Raw genomic sequence first — 20,930 nt, 5'->3', positions numbered from 1 at the left:
AAATGGCAACAGAGCAAATTCCGCTTCCGGATTGTTACTTTAGCATTTGCACAAACTTCGCAAGCGGATATAAATCTTTAATATTATTCAAAGATGGCCAGCAAAATAGCCTAGTAATAGCTTTCCGCATAGCTGTGACCCCAGGACTCAAGATGGAATCATTAAACTCCTGCAATAGATGCAATCCTAGATACACATCTACAAATAATTTGGACCCAGGAGTGGTGGAAGGAGCTAACGACTGAACTTTACGGATCTCAGCTTCAAACTCCGAGTATAGCACATGACCTTAGGGAGAATGAAAGTTTTGGAGGAGAAACTGAACTAAAACTGCATGATAGTGCCTCAATCTTCACAATTTTGGACACCAGCCTGAAAGTGAGGGAGAAATTGAATCTAGAGAAAACTAAGGACATCTGGACTGTCTAGCTGTTTAACTGATTCAATATACGCTAAACTCATGAGTAAGACTGCTTAATGCAGCCGAAACGCGTCGACTGGGTCAAATCGACCATGTAAATTTTTCTTTTGTATGCACTATATTATTATCTATTGAAAAACAAAAAGAAAAGGAAAATCCAGTCCTGTTGAGCCAGGCTCCAATTTTTTCTATTTTCCTTGATGTTATGCCAGGGCGAGGCCGATGTCTGAGTTCCAGGTGGATGAGCATAGAGCAAGTGGGTGAGCTGGAACCAAGTTTTTATAATTGCTAAACTCTGATGGTCAGTGTCCGCAGTGACTTGATGAACTCCAGAAAATGTCTTCATTACTTAAAAGCTAATTAAGGCTACTTTCACACTAGCGTTAACTGCAATACGTCGCAATGCGTCGTTTTGCAGAAAAAACGCATCCTGCAAAAGTGCTTGCAGGATGCGTTTTTTCTGCATTGACTAACATTAGTGACACGTCGCAACTGTCGTGCGACGGTTGCGCCGTGTTGTGGCGGACCGTTGGGAGCAAAAAAGTTACATGTAACGTTTTTTGCTCCCGACGGTCCGCTTTTTCCGACCGCGCATGCGTGGCCGGAACTCCGCCCCGACCTCTCCGCACCTCACAATGGGGCAGCGGATGCGCTGGAAAAATGCCGAGCCCGACGCTAGTGTGAAAGTAGCCTTAACGGTGAGTAACTCACAATTTCCAACAGCATCATTTCTTTCAACAGATGAAAATTGTTTTGAAAATTAAGCACCTTGTTAGGGGTCAAGCTCCGGTCTCTGCACAGGGGGAATCTCGGGCCATCCCCGCTGCGGTCTCCCATTCTTCTCCTGCCGCAGTGGAGTCTGCTCAGCAGAGACGTCAGTCCCAGTGTCTTGCTCAGTCTGACTCTGTACAGAAAGTTACTGCTGCTTTTCCTGCTTCTGCCATTGAAGTCAGTGCTGGGCAGCAGCGAGCAGACGCTTCTGGGACTAAGTCCTGCTTTTCTCGTTCTGAGCATGCCCAGAGTAAGATCTCTCAGTGGAGATCGAGGGTCACATGATCAGACACTGGAGCTAAGGTCCTGTAGGTGCTCACGCTCTGTGGCAACCTCTCATTGGTCCTTCTTCGTAGGTCCTGTACGTGCTGCAACTATTTAAGGCTCGGTCATGCGCTAGTATTGCTTTCATTTATGTACTTCGCGCCAGTGTGGTCTTTTATGAGTGTGTTCAGGGACCCGGCTGAAATAAGCCCCTAGAATGCTGGGACCTCCGGCGAGGAGTTTGTATGCTTGTGTGTTCAGGGACCTGGCCGAAATAAGCCCCTAGAATGCTGGCACCTCCGGCAAGGAGTTTCGTGTGCATGCAAGACCACTGACTGTTCTTGTTTAGACAGTTAGCCTGTGCCTCTGTGGTGTCTAACAGGGCGCAGTGCTTTGAGTTCACGGCTGCTCTGTGAAGTAACAGAGTTAGCTAACACCGCCATTTAGTTCCGCTATTTGCTAGCAGCAGGTTCTCCTGCACGGTGGACCCCGGGCTGCGAACGCATCTATCCTAATAAAATATATACATTCATTAGGTGCGTTCTGCTAGCCCTAACACACCTGGCTGCAAATTGGTCAGTGTTTTGGAACCCTGAGATAAAACTGCCCCAACCCCGACCTCCAAAATATCCACCTCCACAATAAATGGTTCTTGGAGATCGGGTTGAATTAGAACTGGAGCAGACATAGAACATTTTTTAAATTTTTCAAAAGCCCTGATAGCATTCGGTGGCCAAACTTTGATATCTGCCCCCTTATGTATGAGGTCAGGAAGAGGTTCAGCAATCTGACTAAACCCCTAATGAATTTTCTAAAATAGATGGTGAATCCTACAAAATGTTGTAATGCTTTCAGGTCACTAGGTTGGACCCAATCTATTATGGCTTCACCTTCCAAGGATCCATCTTACACTCATCATCAGCCGATAAAATGATCCCAAGAAGTGAAATTTCCTGAGCAGAAAAAATAAATTTCTTAATTTTAGCAAACAAAGAATTCTCCCTCAAACTTTGTAATACTACATGGACAAATGTAAGTGGTGACAGAGACTGGTATATGCCCTCACCCCTTTAAGCACTTCCTGGTTGAAGCTAGTACTAAATGAAGCATGTTGTTGAAGTTAAATGCCGTATCTAGTGCTGTTATATGCATATATTTATATATTGTCCTTATGTATATGCTGTTTAATGAAGATGGTTACTTAGGGAAAGCGCAGTACCTTTTTTAGGACACTAAATGGGGCACAGTAGGATTAGGTAGTAAAAGCTTAGTATAGTAAATAGTTATTATAGGAGGAGTCTCCTGGGATAAGGCAGGAACAGTTTCCTGGTTGGAGTCAGAGGGGCTAGGGAGCCTGAACAGCTTGGGTGGGTCTTAGAGCCCGAGCTACCCAGTAGCTCTGAAAAGTTGTAAGCGAGCAGCTCCGCCATCCAGGGCCCAGAAGGGTCAGAAGTACAACAGTGTGGAGCAGAAGCTGGAAAGGAGGTCCTAAGCAGTACGGGGATGCAAGTCACTCATCATGTGTCAGATCATTGCCTGGGCTGATGCTCCCGTCCGGCGCGAAACGGACGCGGGAATACCAAGTGTAGTGAGTCTGGACAGGGAGGACGCTGCGATGCCGCAAGAGGCGGTAAGACACGGGCACATACTGAAGGACGTAGACAGAAGTGCAGGGACAGTCGCGAATGTGTAAAGTATGGAAATTGATGCTGATGCTGTATCTGAACAAGATGTGCTGCGAACAGAGGAAAGTAAAGTTTTACGTTATAAGTTTGAAATGGACTCTGTCTCTTTATATGCAACAACGCCAGTAGCCAATCTTCAGTCGAAGGGACCCTGATGGTGCAGAAGGTATGCTGCAGAGGGGACATTATATTCACGTGATGGGAGACCAGGGCACGTTACAGCACATACTCCGATCCGTACACCTCGCACACACTCCGATCCGTACACCTCGCACACACATGGCTCAGCTCCTTACACCTCATATACACAAGGCTCCGCTCTGTACATCTCGTACGCACACTGCTCCGCTACGTACACCTCGTACACACTCGGGTCTGCTCCGTACACACGCGGTTCCCGCTCCATACACCTCGTACACATGCTGCTCCAGTCAGTACACCTCATACACACACGGTTTCGCTCCGTACACCTCGAACACACACGACTCCGATCCGTACACTCCGCACACACACGGCTCTGCTACATCCACACTGTAAACCCCTCCTGACCCCACACATAAACGTCCCCTCATCCAGCACCATGACAACCAGCACAGCGGAGTCCTGGAGGATACACTGAGGCCCCTGATCATGTGACCCCTGACTCCTCCCCTCCTGTGACCTCATCACAGGTCCTGTGCGGCTCTGCGGGTGGAGGTCGGTGGTGGAGGCTCCATTATTCTCTATGTGGACTGCGGCTCTGCGGGTGGAGGTCGGTGCTGGAGGCTCCATTATTCTCTATGTGGAGTGCGGCTCTGCGGGTGGAGGTCGGTGCTGGAGGCTCCATTATTCTCTATGTGGAGTTCGGCTCTGCGGGTGGAGGTGGGTGCTGGAGGCCCCATTATTCTCTATGTGGAGTGCGGCTCTGCGGGTGGAGGTCGGTGCTGGAGGCTCCATTATTCTCTGTGGAGTGCGGCTCTGCGGGTGGAGGTGGGTGCTGGAGGCTCCATTATTCTCTGTGGAGTGCGGCTCTGCGGGTGGAGGTGGGTGCTGGAGGCCCCATTATTCTCTATGTGGAGTGCGGCTCTGCGGGTGGAGGTCGGTGCTGGAGGCTCCATTATTCTCTATGTGGAGTGTGGCTCTGCGGGTGGAGGTGGGTGCTGGAGGCCCCATTATTCTCTATGTGGAGTGCGGCTCTGCGGGTGGAGGTCGGTGCTGGAGGCTCCATTATTCTCTATGTGGAGTGCGGCTCTGCGGGTGGAGGTCGGTGCTGGAGGCTCCATTATTCTCTATGTGGAGTGTGGCTCTGCGGGTGGAGGTCGGTGCTGGAGGCTCCATTATTCTCTATGTGGAGTGCGGCTCTGCGGGTGGAGGTCGGTGCTGGAGGCTCCATTATTCTCTATGTGAAGTGCGGCTCTGCTGGTGGAGGTCGGTGCTGGAGGCCCCATTATTCTCTATGTGGAGTGCGGCTCTGCGGGTGGAGGTCGGTGCTGGAGGCTCCATTATTCTCTATGTGGAGTGCGGCTCTGCGGGTGAAGGTCGGTGCTGGAGGCTCCATTATTCTCTATGTGGAGTGCGGCTCTGCGGGTGGAGGTCGGTGCTGGAGGCTCCATTATTCTCTATGTGGAGTGCGGCTCTGCTGGTGGAGGTCGGTGCTGGAGGCCCCATTATTCTCTATGTGGAGTGCGGCTCTGCGGGTGGAGGTCGGTGCTGGAGGCTCCATTATTCCCTATGTGGAGTGCGGCTCTGCGGGTGGAGGTCGGTGCTGGAGGCTCCATTATTCTCTATGTGGAGTGCGGCTCTGCGGGTGGAGGTCGGTGGGGGAGGCTCCATTATTCTCTATGTGGAGTGCGGCTCTGCGGGTGGAGGTCGGTGCTGGAGGCCCCATTATTCTCTATGTGGAGTGCGGCTATTCTGACTCATGGGTATGTAGAACGCAGTGGTGCCTGGATAGACCTATTCTTTTGGGCGCTTCCGTATTGACCTGTACTCACGTTCATACCGATTTATCAGATAGCTTAACTCAGCCACGATCTCATGTAAGAAGACTCCAGGAAAAGAGGATTGCTTTAACCGAAATTCTTGTATTATGATGAAAGTAGCAGGTAAAAAGGAATATTCAACAGAGGACATGTAGAAGATGCATACAGATATGGTGATGATGACAAAATGGAGAATAAGGGCGTGAACAAACATACATCACAGGACTACAGTGAGAGAGTTGGGACAAAATACAGGGAAAAGCAAACTTCTGCCTAGAAAGAAGGATAGAACACAAGCAATGCAAAACATTGAATGATTTCCCAAGTCGTGGGACATGACACTCCCCGTCTGAAATCCTTGGATTTCACGATGTCCGTAATTCTTCGAAGTCATTCGAACCTGAAAAAACAAGAGGAAGAAAACGTGCATGCAATAATAAAACATAAAAGATTTTTAAGTCCAACTCGTTGTTGTTGACCCGTAGATCACACCGAAAGATAAGTTCAAGTATATAAAACCCATCTTCAGATTGGGGAAGCCGCAAACATGCAAACTCTTCCACCAACCCAGAATCCAATGGGAATGTTAAAGGTTCAATCCAATGGAAAATGTCAACATTCAATAAACTGGGGGATGAGGAGGAATGCTCCCCGCCGTGAACAACGTCCAGGAGCATGTTCAGTTCATGTGATGTCCTCCTTTCGTAGAAGCAGCACGAGTTCAGTGACCGGGCGGAAGAAGGTTCGGGTAGAGCCCCCTTTTGTCACCTTAACTTCTACCTTACGAGTCTTTCCGTCCTCACTGGGTAGGACCTTGGTGATAAGTCCCATTGGCCAGTCATTACGATGAGCCTCTGTATCCTTTAAGAGAACAAGGTCTCCTTCTTGGAGATTCGGACTGGGCGTCTGCCATTTGTGACGGTTTTGAAGCAAGTGTAAATATTTGGTCTTCCATCGATGCCAAAACACGTTAGCCAGGTGTTGTACTTGCCTCCACTGACGTCTGTAAATGTCCTTATTATCGAAGTTCCCAGGCGGAACTGTAGCAGCTCCAATCTTCTGTGTGAGAAGTGTGGCTGGAGAAACATCAGAACCCAAGTTGAGGTCCTTTAGGTTTGTGGCGTGGTCCTCAGATGGAAACGCGTTCATTACGTCTTGTACAACTTCAGCAATTTCTACTGCCAATACCGCAGCGCAAAGCTCAAGTCTGGGTACAGAGTGTGCAGGCTTTGGAGTTAACTTGGCTTTACCCAGGATGAAACCACAGTGTACCTTGTTAGCTCCTAAGGTCATCAGATAAGCTACTGTGGCTATGGCTTCTGTAGATGCGTCAGAGAAAATATGGACTTCTCTTCTGATTGCAGTCAAAGATGATCTTGGAGAATAACAACGTGGGACTTGGAGTTGCTCTAAGAACTTCAGAGACTTCTTCCATGCCTCCCACCTTTGCTGTTTCTGAGTTGGCAGCGGGGTGTCCCAATCCGTGTTCTCAGCCGTAAGCTGTCTTAACAGTATCTTGCCTTGAATAGTGATGGGTGCTACAAACCCGAGAGGATCATAGATGCTATTTATGACAGATAGGACTCCTCGTTTGGTAAAGGGTTTGTCATAGGGTGACACTTGGAAGGTGAAGGTGTCCCGTTTGATATCCCACAGTAGACCAAGGCTGCGCTGTGTTGGAGGAACATCAGAACCCAAGTTGAGGTCCTTTAGGTTTGAGGCACGGTCCTCAGATGGAAACGCGTTCATTACCTCTTGACTGTTAGAGATAATCTTGTGGAGTCTGAGGTTTGATGTGGATAGCATTTCCTGTGTCCTGGAGAGTAGGTCAATTGCATCTTCGCTTGTGGGCAAGGACTTGAGCCCATCGTCCACGTAGAAGTTCTTCTCTACAAATTGCCGAGCATCGGAACCGTACTCTCTCTCACCTTCCTGGGCTGTCCGTCTCAGTCCATAGATCGCCACAGCAGGTGAGGGACTGTTGCCGAAGACATGGACCTTCATCCGGTAGTCTATGACCTGATTGTTGACGTTGTTGTCCTTGTGCCATAGGAACCTAAGATAGTTTCTGTTGTCTTCTTTCACAATGAAGCAATGAAACATCTGCTGAATGTCGGCCATTATGGCAACAGGTTCTTGTCTGAAGCGGATCAATACTCCAAGGAGGCTGTTGTTCAGGTTGGGCCCAGTTAGGAGCAGGTTATTGAGAGAGAGGCCTTCAAACTGAGCACTGGAGTCAAACACCACTCTGATCTGATTAGGCTTGCGAGGGTGATAGACACCAAAGGATGGAAGATACCAACATTCTTCTCCCTCCCTCAGTGGTGGCGCAGGTTCAGCATGATTTCTGTCAAAGATGTTCTGCATAAAGTCAATGAAATGCTTCTCCATCTCTGGTTTCCTCTTTAGGGTACGCTTTAAGGATGAGAACCTTGCAGTTGCTTGCTGCAGGTTGTTCGGCAACCTCACTCTTGGGAAACGAAAGGGTAAAGGAGCTACCCAACTGTTGGAGTCGTCTTGAACAAATTCTTTATCCATAACCTTTATAAATTCTTTATCTTCCCTTGTGGGTGCCAACTTGTTGTCATTACTTGTGGAATCGAACACTGATGACCCGAGGTTTTCTTCCCAGGACTGGAGTGTGTTCATGTTGTTGAAGGATTCCTGTTGCCACTTGGTGTTGCTCACTTTCTCTTTCACCCAGTAGTGATGTGGGCATGGTTGGAAATGGGTGCTGCGACCATTTGACAAGATGTGTGTCTTGTAAGAGGAGATGTTGTTGGGTCTCTTCATCTTGTGTATGCAAACATTGCCTATGATTACCCAGCCTAGATCTAAGCGTTGGGCAAATGGTGCATCGTGTGGTCCATTAATTTGCTGACGCACCTTGTGCAGCCGGAGAATGTCTCTGCCAAGCAGAATCAGGATATCTGCACTGTTGTTGAGGGCTGGTATCTTGTTTGCTATCCCCTTGAGATGTTGGTGATGAAGAGCAGCCTCTGGCGTTGGGATCTCTTCTCGATTGGATGGAATCTGGTTGCACTCGACCAGTGTAGGTAACGGTATCTCGACGGTGTTCTCGAGAGATGTCGCTGTAAGACCACTGGCCCTTCTCCCATAAACCTCTGTAACACCACTGCAGGTACCTAAGGTGTAAGGGTAGGCATTTCCCTTTAAGTTAAACATATCAAAGAGTTCTGACCTTGCAAGTGATCGGTTGCTCTGATCATCCAGAAGGACGTACACCTTCACGGCTTTCTCTGGGTGACCGTTGGGATATACGTTCACCAGGCAAATCTTCGCACAGGACTTGTCCCAGAGGTCTTCTCCGCAGACTTCTGTGCATGAAGAAGATATTGTGGTATGGCTTGCAGTTTGAGCTGCGTCCTCCCCGCCATGGCTCGTGGTGGGGGAAGGAGTAAGTGTAGAGTCAGGACGGAATGGGTGGAGTGCTTGTACGTGGTCCTCACTGTCACACTCCATGCACTTAATTGTAGTTTTACAGTCTTTAGCAAGGTGTTCAGTAGAAGCACAACATCTGTAGCATACCCCGAACTTCTTTAGAAGCTCCTTGCGTTCTAGGAGCGGTTTCTTCCTGAAGCCGATGCACTTTTTTAAGGGATGTGGCTTCTTGTGGATGGGACACTCACGATTTGGGTTCTCTATCTTTTCACTTTTGTTACTCTTGCCTGGGGCTGATGTTGGTATGGGAAGAATATCCGTCTTCTTCACTGACACTGGACCCCTGCGGTTTCTGTCGTTCGAGCGTGCGCTGACGTATTTAGAAGGAGGTGAAGCTGGGCCACTGGATTCTTGGTAGGAAAAGCTTGGGTCGTTCTTGCGTTCTGCCACATCTTTTATAAACTCACAGAAGTAGGAGAATGGAGGAAATGACACTTGATGGTCTTTCTTGTATTTTGACCCTAGTGTAGTCCACCTTTCTTGCACGTTGTACGGTAGCTTGGAGATAATGGGATTTACTCCACGAGCAGTGTCCAGATAGCTGAGGCCAGGTAGGTGGGTGTCTGCCTTGGCCAGATGGAGCTCTAACAGCAAGTCACTGAGCTCCAGGAACTTTGAACTGTCTTTGCTTGCTATCTTTGGAAAACTCTGTAGACGCTTGAACAGTGCATCCTCTATGGCTTCTGGACTGCCAAAGTTTTTCTCTAGTCTTTCCCATGCAGCCATGAGACCAGCCATTGGATTACTGATATGTACAGACCTGAGTCTCTTGACACGCTCTGTGGATTGTGGTCCTAGCCATCTGATTAGCAGGTCCAGCTCTTCGGCAGCAGTGATGCCGGGGTCACTAGTTACGGTTCTAAAGGCATTTTTCCAACCTCTGTAATTTTCAGGTTGGTCGTCAAACCTTGTGAGACCGGTTTTAGTAAGTTCGCGGCGAATCATGTACCTTGCGAAGTCAGACATGTCTGTTCTTTCTGACTTAGGATGCACGAATGTGGGCTGAGCGGTGTTGTACATAGGAGTGGAGACGTCTTGGCCTTGAAACGTGGGTAAGTATGGAGTGGCATATGCATTTAGTCCAGCAACCGGTTTGGTGGGTATAGTCTCTGCTACATGCGGAGCTGGCACTATGCGGTTGTCGAGAGTATAATGACCTGCCGGTATATTGGGTTGCGTGTAGATAATAGCCTGTGGAGTTTGATGAGATGCAGGGTCTTGGCGCATACTGGAATACGAAGGAAGTTCAAGTTTGGGAGCATTGTACTGACCTTGAGTGTAGGGTTCTGTAAGTTGATTGGCATCCTGGTGTCCTGGAGAAGCATGAACGCCATCAGAAGTGTTAGTGATGATCTGCGGTTCGCCATTTTGGCTTAGCACGTAGTCTCTTGTGCGTTCAATAGGGTCCTCCGCCTCCACTTCACACAAACTGATGCTGTCTCTTTGACTCCCACTGATAGCTCGCTCCAGGATCCTTAACTCCGCCATGGCTGTTGCGTGCTCACATTCCTTCTCCAGAGCTTCCTTGCGTGCTGCATCCGCATCCATTTCTGCTCTCTTTTGTGCTGTGGCTGCATCCATTTCTGCTCTGGCTGCTTCTATTTCTGCTCTCTTTTGTGCTGTGGCTGCATCCATTTCTGCTCTCCTTTGCGCAAAGGCTGCTTGTATCTTAGACGTTTCTGCCTTAGCACGTGCCCTTATAAGCTGCTGGCTGAGAGTGGAATATTTTGATGAACTTGACCTAGATGAGCGTTTTGAGTGCTTAGACGATTTGGATGAGCGAGATGATGCATCTGGTGTCCGTGCAATTTTAGCCTCTATCTTTGTCTTAATGTCGCGTACGGTGTAGTCCCTTTCAGAATTAAGTTGCTGGAAACTTTGCAATTCTTTTAAAGTCTCTGGCAGATTCAGTTTTTTCAGGAGAGTAATGTATTGGTCAGTCTTCTCCATATACCTTTGGTATGCTGTGCATAATTGTTCTAGGACTCCCTCTAGTGGTAACTCATGAGAAGCAGGCCTTGATACAGTGTCTATGTGACTCAGCACTTTCTCCCATAGTGAAGACACATCACGATATACAACACCTTTTTCAGTCTCTAAATTCTCCATGACTTTCCATGTAGGTTTAACTGTACGTTTTCCCCTTTCACTAGCTGGTGGATGGGGATCTAGGTCTCTTTCCTGTGTCTGTAAGTCTGGTAGGGACATTGTATACCTCGCTTCAGACATGATTTGTTTGCAGGCAGGAAGAGTGGATGATGAGGGTTATACTTCTCACTGTTTATCTGCAGTGTGTGCTTCTATGCACGCTGGGGTCTGGCTGGGAACTGGGTTACTGTGTATCTGGGAAATGTCCTTTTCCACTGAGGTTCAGCACAGACCTTGAGTTACTGTCTCTGAAGGCAGGCTATTCCTTTTTACTATTCTGACTCATGGGTATGTAGAACGCAGTGGTGCCTGGATAGACCTATTCTTTTGGGCGCTTCCGTATTGACCTGTACTCACGTTCATACCGATTTATCAGATAGCTTAACTCAGCCACGATCTCATGTAAGAAGACTCCAGGAAAAGAGGATTGCTTTAACCGAAATTCTTGTATTATGATGAAAGTAGCAGGTAAAAAGGAATATTCAACAGAGGACATGTAGAAGATGCATACAGATATGGTGATGATGACAAAATGGAGAATAAGGGCGTGACCAAACATACATCACAGGACTACAGTGAGAGAGTTGGGACAAAATACAGGGAAAAGCAAACTTCTGCCTAGAAAGAAGGATAGAACACAAGCAATGCAAAACATTGAATGATTTCCCAAGTCGTGGGACATGACAGCGGCTCTGCGGGTGGAGGTCGGTGCTGGAGGCTCCATTATTCTCTATGTGGAGTGCGGCTCTGCTGGTGGAGGTCGGTGCTGGAGGCCCCATTATTCTCTATGTGGAGTGCGGCTCTGCGGGTGGAGGTCGGTGCTGGAGGCTCCATTATTCCCTATGTGGAGTGCGGCTCTGCGGGTGGAGGTTGGTGCTGGAGGCTCCATTATTCTCTATGTGGAGTGCGGCTCTGCGGGTGGAGGTCGGTGCTGGAGGCTCCATTATTCTCTATGTGGAGTTCGGCTCTGCGGGTGGAGGTCGGTGCTGGAGGCTCCATTATTCTCTATGTGGAGTGCGGCTCTGCTGGTGGAGGTCGGTGCTGGAGGCCCCATTATTCTCTATGTGGAGTGCGGCTCTGCGGGTGGAGGTCGGTGCTGGAGGCTCCATTATTCTCTATGTGGAGTGCGGCTCTGCGGGTGAAGGTCGGTGCTGGAGGCTCCATTATTCTCTATGTGGAGTGCGGCTCTGCGGGTGGAGGTCGGTGGTGGAGGCTCCATTATTCTCTATGTGGAGTGCGGCTCTGCGGGTGGAGGTCGGTGCTGGAGGCTCCATTATTCTCTATGCATTCTCGAATGCTGTAGATAAGCCCCCGATGTATTCTGAAAGATGAGAAAAAGAGGTTATAATATACTCACCCAGGGGCATTCCCCGCTGCGGTCCGGTCCGGGGCCTCCCATCTTCATTGAATGATGTCCTCTTCTTGTCTTCACGCCGTAGTTCCGGCGCAGGCGTACTTTGTCTGCCCTGTTGAGGGCAGAGCAAAGTACTGCATTGCGCAGGCGCTGGGCCTCTCTGACCTTTCCCGGCGCCTGCTCACTGCAGTACTTTGCTCTGCCCTCAACAGGGCAAAGTACGCCTGCGCCGGAGCTGCAGCATGAAGACAAGAAGAGGATGTGATTGTAAGAAGATGGGAGGCCCCGGACCGGACCTCAACACCCATCGGATCATTGTCTCCTGTCAGTGTATCACTGGAGGCCTATAGAGCGGTGACATCACCCGATGTCACTGTTCTATAGGGGAGATCGTCGTGGGACACTCGTTATTAATTGGACTGCGTCGGACAGGGAGTATACGGTTGGTATATTATTTTTAATTTTTTGCAGGTGATCGAATATGATAAGTATGGTGAAATTAAGAATATTAAAATACTTTTTTCTGGCTCTTTTTTTTAACTTTCACTACTATAGGATTAGTAGTTTTTCACTATTTGCAACTGATCCGTTTTTTCAAAAATTTGCAGGATCCTGCCTGCCTGAAAAAAACCTGATGTGTGAAAGTAGCCTAACTATCCATATATCTATCTACATCTATCCATAGATATATCTATCCATACATATATCTATAGATAGATAAATAGATCTATCTATTCATATATCTATAGATCTATCTATATGTAGATCTATCTATATAATAGATCTATCTCATTCCTTCTATCTATAGATATGGGATAGATAGAAGGAACGGGAGGGATAGATAGAAGGAATAAGATAGATATATCTATCTCATTCCTTCATCTCATTCCTTCTATCTATCTATCTGTGTGTGTAATGGAGTGTGGGTTGGACAAACGTAAAAAAGGAGGTTGGACAAGAAATTACATCACAAATATTTTTGTTCAATAATACATCTTTATTTAGCTTACAAAAACGCGCAAAAAACACATCAAAAATGCACCTGCGTTTTCTGCCAAGAGATGCAGATTCAGTGCAGAAAAATCGCAGGCAAATCTGCAACGTGTGCACATACCCTGACATTTCCATCTCCAAAAAGCTTGTCGGCAGAGGGAAGCATGAAGTGCCCGAAAACTTCCTGGTAGATTGCTGCACTGACTTTGGTCTTGATAAAACACAGTGGACCTACACCAGCAGATGGCATAGCTCCCCAAACCATCACTGATTGTGGAAGCTTCACACTAGTCCTCAAGCAGCTTGGATTGTCTGTCTCTCCGCTCTTCCTCCAGACTCTGGGACATTGATTTCCAAGGTCTAGTGTGAAGTATCCACAATCAATGATGGTTTCAGTCCAAAAAAACAAATGATTCCTACAGCCAATAAGTTGCCTAAGCAGTGGCCAACTTAGCTAGTGATTGGGAGCATGGAAGAGATGTCGTGGTCAGCAATTCAACTTGTGTTCCGGTCTGTACAAGACTAGAGAATACAATATCTACATATTCTTTCTCCTAGTATGGTTCACCTTGTTGTCATTCTTTATGAGGTTACATTGGCTCATTTTCTTCCTATTCATTTCCCTACAGTATCAGATCTTCTCAGTGGACATCTTGTATATTAGGAGAATTTTTCTGAATGAATCCTCAAGGATGGATATCGACAGGAACAAGATGGTGGAGAGGATATTACACCTCACCCTAGAGATCCTCTTCCGGCTTACTGGAGAGGTGAGAGATTCTGATGACCGTCACATTACATCATTCTTATCTTTGGGAATAACAGATGGACAGAACTGGAGAGGTGAGGACTCTGGAAATGTCTGTAGTGAGATTTATTAATGTGTCTCTCCATAACCAGGATTACACAGTAGTGAGGAAGACCTCTAGTGAGCGCTGTCAGGACCCTGTGTCTGAGGGATGGGGAAGTCCCCTGAGCCCAGTCTCTAGGCCTCCACCTCACCCCCTGATAAATGAGGACCGAAATGACCGGAAGATCCTAGAACTCACGTACAAGATGACTGAGCTGCTGACTGGAGAGGTGACACTGCTGGGAATGCTGGGACATTATACAGTAACACTATGAAGGGATCGGGGGATGACGGTATCATTGTATGTGTCAGGTTCCTATAAGGTGTCAGGATGTCGCTGTCTATTTCTCCATGGAGGAGTGGGAGTATTTAGAAGGACACAAAGATCTGTACAAGGACGTCATGATGGAGGTTCCCCAGCCCCTCACATCACCAGGTAATAGACAGGACTAAATACACATGGCCTAATTATCTGCATGTAAAGAATGAATTCAGTCCCTGTATGTGTTTCCCCCAGATCTATCCAGTAAGAGGACAACACCAGAGAGATGTCCTCATCCTCTTCTTCCACAGGACTGTAAACAAGAAGATCTCTATGTTCCTCAGGATCATCAGGTAGATGGAGAGAAGGTGTCATGAGATCTCCCCTATGATGTGTAGACGGCTGTGAAGGTCTTGTGCTCAGTCTTGTTTTATCCACCAGTATTATATGTTTTATACTTGTGTAATGAGAACGGTGGAGATGGCAGAATTAGAGCTCTTCATAGATGTGACTTCTCCATCTGTCTGTGACATTTACAACATTTGTTTCAGGGTGAAGATCTGACCCATATTAATACTACAGAGACATATGTGAGGGGTGATGAGCGGTGTAAAGAGGAGATTCCAACATATGACTACCCAGGTGAGTAGTGACCACTAAATACAGAGAAGTCACAGATTCTTTTCAGTCACCGGCTGTGGCTGCTTTATCAGTCGTGTAGTTTGGCCGTATCACAATTGTGTGATCACCATTTTGCCTCTAAAATTGAACATTCTCCTCCACCTGAAAATGTTCAAATGATTTTGTGAAAGCCCTTTTCTATTGAACTTACAACATGGAGGATCCACCTACCCCCTGGGATTAGTGTGGCACCCCAGGAGTTCGGGTACCACAGTAGTGCTGCCTTCCTCTCGGGGAGGGTAGTGCTATGCCTGGAAACAAGAAGAATTTCTTTGGCACATAAACCATGCACACAACACCTGAATCCAGGCCAGGAGGGGAAGCTCTAAACCCGGTTTCAGTGCAGCTTCCCTGAATAAAGATCCTGGTCTGGAGGAGGAGTCAGTTTAGTCTGGAGCAGACAGTGAAGGGAAAGGAGCAGAGGAGAGATCAAGGGCTAGAGGAGGCTGCGAGTGGGCCTCCTTAAGCCAGAGCGCAGAAACTGGGTACCGGGAGCCCGAGGCTAGGCTGTGGGGAACTGCAAGCCCCATAGCAAAACCAGAGGGCATAGGACTATACGTGAGTTGCCCACACCACACCTGTGGTACAGCAGCATTCAGGAGCCTGGAGTCACCGTGCAGAGACCCCAGAAGGAACTGCTCAAGCTGCCTTCCATACAGATACTGTCCCAGGACAGGGAAAAACGAGGACCTTGTGAGGACACTTCAGGTAGCAAGGGACTAATAGTGAGTGCAAAGTGGAAGGCTCCCAACCTGACCTGCCAAGGGGAGTTCCACTTGTTTCCGGGCTGCCTGGACTCCTTCTGTACCTGTTGCCGGTACCCTGGACTGAGGCTGAATATCATCTCAGTAAACCAGGTAAAGACTGCAACCCTGTGTCCTCTATTTATCGGCAACCCCCCATTTTTGCCATATACCTTGGGAGCCCTGGGGACTCCACTTCACCTGTGGGAAGCATCACCATCTAGCTGCCGTACCATCAGCCCAGAGGACCCCTTTAAGCGGCGTCGGTCCCCACTGACCAAACACCGCAGGTGACGTCCAGACAAACTTTATTCAAAAACCCCTTTAATGACCGTTCCCCTTTAACCCCTTCATGACCCAGCCTATTTTGGCCTTAATGACCTTGCCGTTTTTTGAAATTCTGACCAGTGTCCCTTTATGAGGTAATAACTCAGGAACGCTTCAACGGATCCTAGCGATTCTGAGATTGTTTTTTCGTGACATATTGGGCTTCATGTTAGTGGTAAATTTAGGTCGATAATTTCTGAGTTTATTTTTGAAAAAAACGGAAATTTGGCAAAAAATTTGAAAATTTCGCAATTTTCACATTTTGAATTTTTATTCTGTTAAACCAGAGAGTTATGTGACACAAAATAGTTAATAAATAACGTTTCCCACATGTCTACTTTACATCAGCACAATTTTGGAAACAATTTTTTTTTTTGCTAGGAAGTTATAAGGGTTAAAATTTGACCAGTGATTTCTCATTTTTACAACAAAATTTACAAAACCATTTTTTTTACGGACCACCTCACATTTGAAGTCATTTTGAGGGTTCTATATGGCTGAAAATACCCAAAAGTGACACCATTCTAAAAACTGCACCCCTCAAGGTGCTCAAAACCACATTCAAGAAGTTTATTAACCCTTCAGGTGTTTCACAGCAGCAGAAGCAACATGGAAGTAAAAAATGAACATTTAACTTTTTAGTCACAAAAATGATCTTTTAGCAACAATTTTTTTATTTTCCCAGCGGTAAAAGGAGAAACTGGACCACGGACGTTGTTGTCCAATTTGTCCTGAGTACGCTGATACCTCATATGTGGGGGTAAACCACTGTTTGGGCGCACGGCAGGGCTCGGAAGGGAAGGAGCGCCATTTGACTTTTTGAATGAAAAATTGGCTCCAATCTTTAGCGGACACCATGTCACGTTTGGAGAGCCCCCGTGTGCCTAAACATTGGAGCTCCCCCACAAGTGACCCCATTTTGGAAACTAGACCCCCCAAGGAACTTATCTAGAAGCATAGTGAGCACTTTAAACCCCCAGGTGCTTCACAAATTGATCCGTAAAAATGAAAAAGTACTTTTTTTTCACAAAAAAATTATTTTTGCCTCAATTTTTTCATTTTCACATGGGCAACAGGATAAAATGGATCCTAAATTTTGTTGGGCAATTTCTCCTGAGTACACCAATACCTCACATGTGGGGGTAAACCACTGTTTGGGCACATGGTAAGGCTCGGAAGGGAAGGAGCGCCATTTGACTTTTTGAATGGAAAATTAGCTCCAATCGTTAGCGGACACCATGTCGCGTTTGGAGAGCCCCTGTGTGCCTAAACATTGGAGCTCCCCTACAAGTGACCCCATTTTGGAAACTAGACCCCCCAAGGAACTTATCTAGATGCATAGTGAGCACTTATAACCCCCAGGTGCTTCACAGAAGTTTATAACGCAGAGCCGTGAAAATAAAAAAATAATTTTTCTTTCCTCAAAAATGATTTTTAGCCCAGAATTTTTTATTTTCCCAAGGGTAATAGGAGAAATTGGATCCCAAATGTTGTTGTCCAGTTTGTCCTGAGTACGATGATACCCCATATGTGGGGGTAAACCACTGTTTGGGCGCACGGCAGGGCTCGGAAGGGAAGGCACGCCATTTGGCTTTTTGAATGGAAAATTAGCTCCAATCATTAGCGGACACCATGTCGCGTTTGGAGAGCCCCTGTGTGCCTAAACTTTGGAGCTCCCGCACAAGTGACCCCATTTTGGAAACTAGACCTCCCAAGGAACTAATCTAGATGTGTGGTGTGCACTTTGAACCCCCAAGTGCTTCACAGAAGTTTATAACGCAGAGCCGTGAAAATAAAAAATGTTTCCTTTCCTCAAAAATATTTTTTTAGCCCAGAATTTTTTTATTTTTGCAAGAGTAACAGGAGAAATTGGACCCCAAAAGTTGTTGTCCAGTTTCTCCTGAGTACGCTGATACCCCATATGTGGGGGTAAACCACTGTTTTGGCACACGTCGGGGTTCGGAAGGGAAGTAGTGACGTTTTGAAATGCATACTTTGATGGAATGCTCTGCGGGCATCAGGTTGCGTTTGCAGAGCCCCTGATGTGCCTAAACAGTAGGAACTCCCCACAAGTGACCCCATTTTGGAAACTAGACCCCCCAAGGAACTTATCTAGATGTGTGGTGAGCACTTTGAACCCCCAAGTGCTTCACAGAAGTTTACAACGCAGAGCCGTGAAAATAAAAAATCATTTTTCTTTCCTCAAAAAAGATGTTTTAGCAAGCAATTTTTTATTTTCACAGGGGTAACAGGAGAATTTGGACCCCAATATTTGTTGCCCAGTTTGTTGTGAGTACGCTCATACCCCATATGTGGGGGTAAACCACTGTTTGGGCGCACGTCAGGGCTCGGAAGGGAAGTAGTGACATTTGAAATGCAGACTTTGATGGAATGGTCTGCGGGCGTCACATTGCATTTGCAGAGCCCCTGATGTGCCTAAACAGTAGAAACCCCCCACAAGTGACCCCATTTTGGAAACTAGACCCCCCAAGGAACTTATCTAGATGTGTGGTGAGCACGTTCAACCCCCAAGTGCTTCACAGAAGTTTACAACGCAGAGCCGTGAAAATAAAAAATAATTGTTCTTTCCTCAGAAATTATGTTTTAGCAAGTAATTTTTTATTTTTGCAAGGGTAACAGGAGAAATTGGACCCCAACAGTTGTTGCCCAGTTTGTCCTGAGTACGCTGGTACCCCAAATGTGGGGGTAAACCACTGTTTGGGCGCACGTCGGGGCTTGGAAGGGCGGGAGCACCATTTGACTTTTTGAACGCAAGATTGGCTGGAATCAATGGTGGCGCCATGTTGCGTTTGGAGACCCCTGATGTGCCTTAACAGTGGAAACCCCTCAATTCTAACTTCAACACTAACCCCAACACACCCCTAATCCTAATCCCAACTGTAGCCATAACCCTAATCACAACCCTAACCCCAACACACCCCTAACCATAACCCTAACCGCAACACAACCGTAACCCTAATTCCAACCCTAATCCTAACCCTAATCCCAACCGTAACCCTAATCCCAACCCTAACCACAACTGTAACCCCAACACACCCCTAACCCTATCCGTAACCCTAACCACAAGCCTAATCTTAACCCTATTTCAAACCCTAGCCCTAATTCCAACCCTAACTCTAATTCCAACCCTAACCCTAAGGCTATGTGCCCACGTTGCGGATTCGTGTGAGATTTTTCCGCACGATTTTTGAAAAATCTGCAGGTAAAAGGCACTGCGTTTTACCTGCGGATTTACAGCAGATTTCCAGTGTTTTTTTGTGCGGATTTCACCTGCGGATTCCTATTGAGGAACAGGTGTAAAACGCTGCGGAATCCGCACAAAGAATTGACATGCTGCGGAAAATACAACGCAGCGTTTCTGCACGGAATTTTCCGCACCATGGGCACAGCGGATTTGGTTTTCCTTAGGTGTACATGGTACTGTAAACCTGATGGAAAACTGCTTCGAATTCGCAGCGGCCAATCCGCTGCGGATCCACGGCCAATCCGCTGCCGATCTGCGGCCAATCCGCTACCGATCCGCTGCGGATCCGCGGCCGATCCGCTCTGTGTGCACATGCCATAACCCTACCCCTAACCCTACCCGTAACCCTAACCCTACCCCTAACCCTACCCCTAGTTCTAACCCTAGTTCTAACCCTAACCCTAGTGGAAAAAAAAAAAAAAAAAATTCTTTATTTTATTATTGTCCCTATGGGGGTGATAAAGGGGGGGGGGTTATTTATTATTTTTTTTATTTTGATCGCTGTGATAGAACCTACCACAGCGATCAAAATGTACTTGTAAGGAATCTGCCGACTGGCAGATTCGGCGGGCGTACTGAGCATGCGCCCGCCATTTTCCAAGATGGCGGCGCCCAGCGAGGAGACGGCCGGACACCGGGAGGATCGGTAAGTATGAAGGGGTGGTGGGGGGGTGGATCGGAGCACAGGGGGGGTGATCGGAGCACAGGGGGGGGGGATCCTGAGCAAGGAGGGAGCGGACAGGAGGACGGGGGAGCCGGCAGGCGGACGGAGGGGACCGGAGGACTAACGGAGGGCTGGGGGGGCGATCGGTGGGTGTGGGGGGGGTGACTTCAGTATTTCCAGCCATGGCCGATGATATTGCAGCATCGGCCATGGCTGGATTGTAATATTTCACCAGTTTTTTAGGTGAAATATTACAAATCGCTCTGATTGGCAGTTTCACTTTCAACAGCCAATCAGAGCGATCGTAGCCACGGGGGGGTGAAGCCACCCCCCCTGGGCTGAAGCACCACTCCCCCTGTCTCTGCAGATCGGGTAAAATGGGAGTTAACCCCTTCACCCGATCTGCAGGGACGCGATCCCTCCATGACGCATACGCTGCGTCATAGGTCGGGAAGGCACAGACTTTCATGACGCAGCGTATGCGTCAAAGGTCGGGAAGGGGTTAATTGCGACCCGGTTCGTGCCCTGGGTGCCCAGCCACCGTGACATTCCCTTTAAGACCGGACCTGGTACCGAGTACCCCAGGCCCTGGCGGACGACCCATTAGAAGATTTTGATCTTTACCTGTCCAGATCTGTAAAATCCAAATAACAGTGCACGTAGAATGTGCTGACAAGTTAGAAAATCACTTGAAAAAAATGTTATGATGGGCCTGTAAGAGAAAGCGGAGGGTAATGATGCTGTTGGCTTCTTAGAATCCCGATTAGGGATGAGCGAATGTGCTCTATGATACTCGGATATCACTTGATTATCTGGGTGCTCGGATGTGCTCGTTACTCGGTGAGCATTATCCAGTGCTCACTTTCAAAATTGAATCCCCACCCCACATGTATAGCGCCTGTTACACAGCCAAAAAGCATGCGGGGATTGTCTGTGGGTCACTGTAATGCTGTAGCCATCTTAGTAGTGGCATTACACTCATTCCTTGCTATGTGACATCATCAGGGGGTTGTTAAAATGGTAGGCGGCGTCAGGCTTGGCACAGTGACACCATTGCAGAGCTCTGTGACAGTTGTTAT

The 20,930-nt window shown here is 47.6% G+C and overlaps 1 protein-coding gene across 2 annotated transcripts in view; it reads left to right on the top strand.

The window, feature by feature from the left end:
* The first annotated feature begins 3,836 nt into the window (after positions 1 to 3,836).
* Positions 3,837 to 20,930, top strand: part of LOC143768045 (uncharacterized) — a 55,984-nt gene continuing 38,890 nt past the window's right edge. Inside the window, exons 1-6 of one of the 2 annotated variants that reach the window (XM_077256700.1) lie at positions 3,837 to 4,002; positions 13,689 to 13,829; positions 13,960 to 14,139; positions 14,222 to 14,345; positions 14,427 to 14,524; positions 14,723 to 14,813. In XM_077256700.1, the coding sequence (XP_077112815.1) occupies positions 3,976 to 4,002; positions 13,689 to 13,829; positions 13,960 to 14,139; positions 14,222 to 14,345; positions 14,427 to 14,524; positions 14,723 to 14,813 (661 nt within the window). In that variant the 5' untranslated portion in view covers positions 3,837 to 3,975. Of the gene's footprint in view, positions 4,003 to 13,501; positions 13,830 to 13,959; positions 14,140 to 14,221; positions 14,346 to 14,426; positions 14,525 to 14,722; positions 14,814 to 20,930 lie in introns of those variants that run through there. The other variant, XM_077256699.1, reaches the window with a different exon arrangement.

The sequence above is a fragment of the Ranitomeya variabilis genome, chromosome 4 (genome assembly GCF_051348905.1).
Source record: "Ranitomeya variabilis isolate aRanVar5 chromosome 4, aRanVar5.hap1, whole genome shotgun sequence".
In the NCBI taxonomy this organism is placed as follows: Eukaryota; Metazoa; Chordata; class Amphibia; order Anura; family Dendrobatidae; genus Ranitomeya; species Ranitomeya variabilis.
Note: the sequence above shows the minus strand (reverse complement) of the source record. Positions and strands in the feature narration are given on the sequence as shown.